General features: G+C 41.5%; 1 protein-coding gene across 1 annotated transcript; it reads left to right on the forward strand.

Annotated features, from left to right (window-relative positions):
• Positions 1-641: 641 nt before the first annotated feature.
• LOC131430532 (intraflagellar transport protein 56) lies at positions 642-2,604 on the forward strand. Its single transcript, XM_058595585.1, has 3 exons — positions 642-681; positions 745-885; positions 946-2,604. The coding sequence occupies exons 1-3, from the start codon at positions 679-681 to the stop codon at positions 2,458-2,460; spliced, it is 1,659 nt and encodes a 552-aa protein (XP_058451568.1). The 5' UTR covers positions 642-678; the 3' UTR covers positions 2,461-2,604.
• Positions 2,605-4,055: the final 1,451 nt, after the last annotated feature.

Consider the following 4,055-nt stretch of genomic DNA (forward strand, 5'->3'; position numbering starts at 1 on the left):
ATTGTAATATCAAACCAAGAACAAAATATTTATAGAAGATGCATTTGGTAATTTTTTTATAATCTAGCATTTAGAATAGAGTAATATCTTAAGTATTTCTCTTATCTGATTCTGATGCAGTTTATTCAATGGTATTTTATTTGAAAATAAAACTACTGGGTCAATTTACTTAATGAAATTGAAATAGCTCATCAAAAACGAAATAAGATATTATAACTAATTTTGATGCTGAACAGATATTATACAATGTCTTGATCCCTTGATGAAATATCACGAAAATATCAAGTATCGCTCTGACAACACAGAAACATCAAGCCAAGATATGATGGTTAAATTTGTTATTATTTTGACCTTTGTTTGTTATTTACACCTACCCGGGTAGTGTAACCACGGTATTCTTGCGATGCTTTTCTATGTTTATCAACACTTTCTAACAAGGGCCTAAGAAACGAACACCATTACTGAGTTCCAGTCTTGAGTTTTTGGTTGCTTGTTGTATGTTTATCGCTTTATCGAAATACCAAAACAATCTAATTACTAACAGGTTAAATTTATATTTTCCAAATATACATGATACGAATAATATGCACGTTCGCATGCGCGGCCACCCATTCGTTGCTAGGTAACGATTTTGCGCCAAACATTACTACGTCGTGTTCTAAACAAAACGGTCCGAAAATGGTGAGTGGATTTTCGTTGGGGTCGTCCCTTCAATCGGCTTACTTTATTTTTCATCTACCATAGATTCTATCTCGAACGAAATCAGACTCGGCTAAGGGGGCTCGCGATTCCGCCGGATCCAGCAGCGCTAGGAAGGCAGTTGTTCCCAGCTTTGAAGATTTTCTGCTGAAGCGAGATTATGTCGGTGCGAAAACTGTACTTCAGGTAATGTCGTCGTATAACCCTTTGAAGTATTTCCCAAACTTGAAAAAAAAACTATTTCAGTGCTCGAAAGACTACGACGAAGTTTCCGATGCTTTGAAGGAAGTGTGGGTGGCGTTCTGCGACTTCCACATCGGAGATTATAAGGAATCTTTGCAGCAGTATGAAAAAATGTACGCAGCAGATCGAACTCAACATGACATCGCGATGAATATCTGCGTATGTATGTTCTATCTGGGAATGTACGACGAGGCCCAAAAGCTGATCGAAGAGCTGCCGGAGAATCCGCTGAAGATACGGTTACTGTTTCACTTGGCCCACAAACTTGGCGAAGAGGATCGCTTGATGGAATTGCATGGATCGCTTCGCGATGTAGTCGAAGACCAGTTGAGCCTTGCTGGGATGCATTATCTTCGTTCGCACTATCAGGAAGCCATTGATATTTACAAGCGAGTTCTGCTGGACAACAAAAATTTACTGGCGTTGAACGTTTACATTGCAATTTGCTACTACAAACTAGATTACTACGATATTTCTCAGGAAGTGTTGGATTTGTATCTCAATCAACATGCGGACAGTACAATTGCAATCAATTTGAAGGCTTGCAATCGTTTCCGATTGTTCAATGGGCGTGCTGCTGAGCAGGAAATTAAAAATATCGTTGACAATGGAACCTTTGGAGCCGATTTGATCAAGCACAACTTGGTAGTTTTTCGAAACGGCGAAGGAGCCCTTCAAATCCTGCCCCAGTTGATCGACATAATTCCCGAGGCACGGTTGAATCTGGCCATTCATCACCTTCGCCGGGGGGAGATTCAGGAAGCGCACCAACTGATGAAGGAAGTGCAACCATCGGTACCGCAGGAATATATCCTGAAGGGGGTTGTCCATGCAGCTCTGGGTCAGGAGACTGGTTCGAAGGAACATTTGAAAAACGCTCAACAGTGTCTCCATTTGGTCGGAGGATCCGCATCTGAGTGCGACACCATTCCGGGACGTCAGAGCATGGCATCTGCGTTCTTCCTCTACGGACAATTTGAGGAGGTCCTCGTCTATCTGAACTCGATCCGGAGCTATTTCGTAAACGATGATGTATTCAACTACAATTATGCGCAGGCAAAGGCCGCAACGGGTTACTACAAGGAAGCTGAAGAGATACTACTTCAAATTCACGACATCACCATCAAAACGGATCACACCTACGCGATGGTGTTGGCTAAATGTCACATCCATTCGGGGCACGCGGATCAGGCTTGGAATATCTTTCTGACCAAAGATTCGACTCCGGATGCGTTCGCACTGCTTCAACTGATCGCCAACGACAGCTATCGCGTCGGAGAGTTTTGGGTTGCTGCGAAAGCTTTTGACACCCTGGAAAAGCTCGATCCCAATCCGGAATACTGGGAAGGTAAGCGAGGTTCGTGTGCCGGTGCCATACAGGCCATCATGGCCAAACGTTCCAGTGGTTCACCGCCGGGTGGTGTTGCGGAAGTCATCGCGCTGCTCCGGGACTCGACGAACATTCAGGCGGAAAGTATGCTACGAACGATTAGACGTTTTGCAAGCAGTATTAAATAAATAACAAATACGATAATGAAATCATTTTACTGTGAAAGTGAGGGATAAAGTTTTTGTGTTAGTTATTCTCCATCATTTATTTGATGGTATTTGCTAACATCATCTGATACAACTAAATATTGGTATAATTCAGAATAAATATGATATGACAATTTCATCCAAATCGGAGCAAGGCGTTCTTGATCCTTTTCTATGGCTGATTTCTGGAATCGTTCAATACCAAAATACAGAATATTTTACCGTTACATATCTACTGCACTACACTGCATTTAACCGCTGCATACGCAACCACTTGGCCGACTGGTTGTGGCCAACCGAGCGGATTTCATTCGGAAAGTTTTTTTCCTACCACGTCCCGTAATGTGTTCGAGTAGACGTGGAAAACATGCATTCTCGAAATCAACTGCACTTGAAATCAGTCGCGGTTCGTAGATCGGAATTGCCGCGTTCACCAGTTCCGTCCAGTAAGTGCCAACTCTTTTTTGCAATTTTGTGCTGGTGTTTAAAGCCTTACAACGTGATAAATTGCAGCTGTAATTCTCGCTTCGTGCGGATGAAAGCGTTTTCTCCAATTCTGAAACGGGAGACAATTTTCCTGCCGGCTGGAGTTAGCTAACAGCTACCATCAACGAGGCCACTAGAACCGATGAAAAACCGAAGCGAAGAAAAAAAAAATCACTGGGTTGGTTGCGGTCTTCTGCTTCGGTGTCAACTTCGGAACGGCAGCACCGGCAGTTACACTTCATTTGAGAGCCAGGTGGAGCAACCCAGTAGGTAAAAGATCGAGCGAATAAAAATGCTGCCAGTACCTGCTTTACGAGGTAGGTAATGCAATTTAATTCAACTCTGCTTCAGTAACGATTCGAACACTTTAAGGCAGATATCGTTGACTGGGCAAAAGGAGAGTGTCGCATTCAAATTTCATCAAATTTTACGAACCGTCTAAAAATTGAAGTGTGTCACAGTTTTCATAACTTTCTTTTCGTGGAAAAGAACAATCCATCCCTGAAGAAGAATAAGCGATTGATTGGGAATCGAAATTTAACAGAGCAAGCTTTCTCTTGTCAATCAAATAGTCTTATGAAAAAATATTTTTTTCGTTAAGATAATCTCAGTCCTAATGGCTGATTTATAACTCAAATTCATTCAGATTGATTCGAGTAGTTAACAAAAGTGCCGTCACATATTCCAAAACGTTCTCAAATCCAAAAGTATTAATAGTTATTCATTTAAACTTAGATTTGACGGTTATGTCACTTATACCATTATATCTCCGGAACTGGAAATGTCTGCCATTTAATCTTCAAAATTAATCCACAATCCAATAGTAGCTCTTGAATGGGCCTTGGCTTATAGGCATCGGTTACGCCAAATCAAACTTAAGAAAGTGATCGCATAGAAAAATCGAGAAAAGGAACACATACGCCCTTATTCTGAATAACGACGTATTGATTTTTCGATCGAATTTGGTTCGATCGAATCATAGCTACCTTTGATTTTGCTAGCGTTATGGGGAATACAAATGAAATACGAGGGAAAAAACGATACGACGTTATTCAGAATAAGGGCGATACATACACACGTCCCCACTCATG

This window comes from Malaya genurostris, chromosome 2 (genome assembly GCF_030247185.1).
Source record: "Malaya genurostris strain Urasoe2022 chromosome 2, Malgen_1.1, whole genome shotgun sequence".
Classification (NCBI taxonomy): domain Eukaryota; kingdom Metazoa; phylum Arthropoda; class Insecta; order Diptera; family Culicidae; genus Malaya; species Malaya genurostris.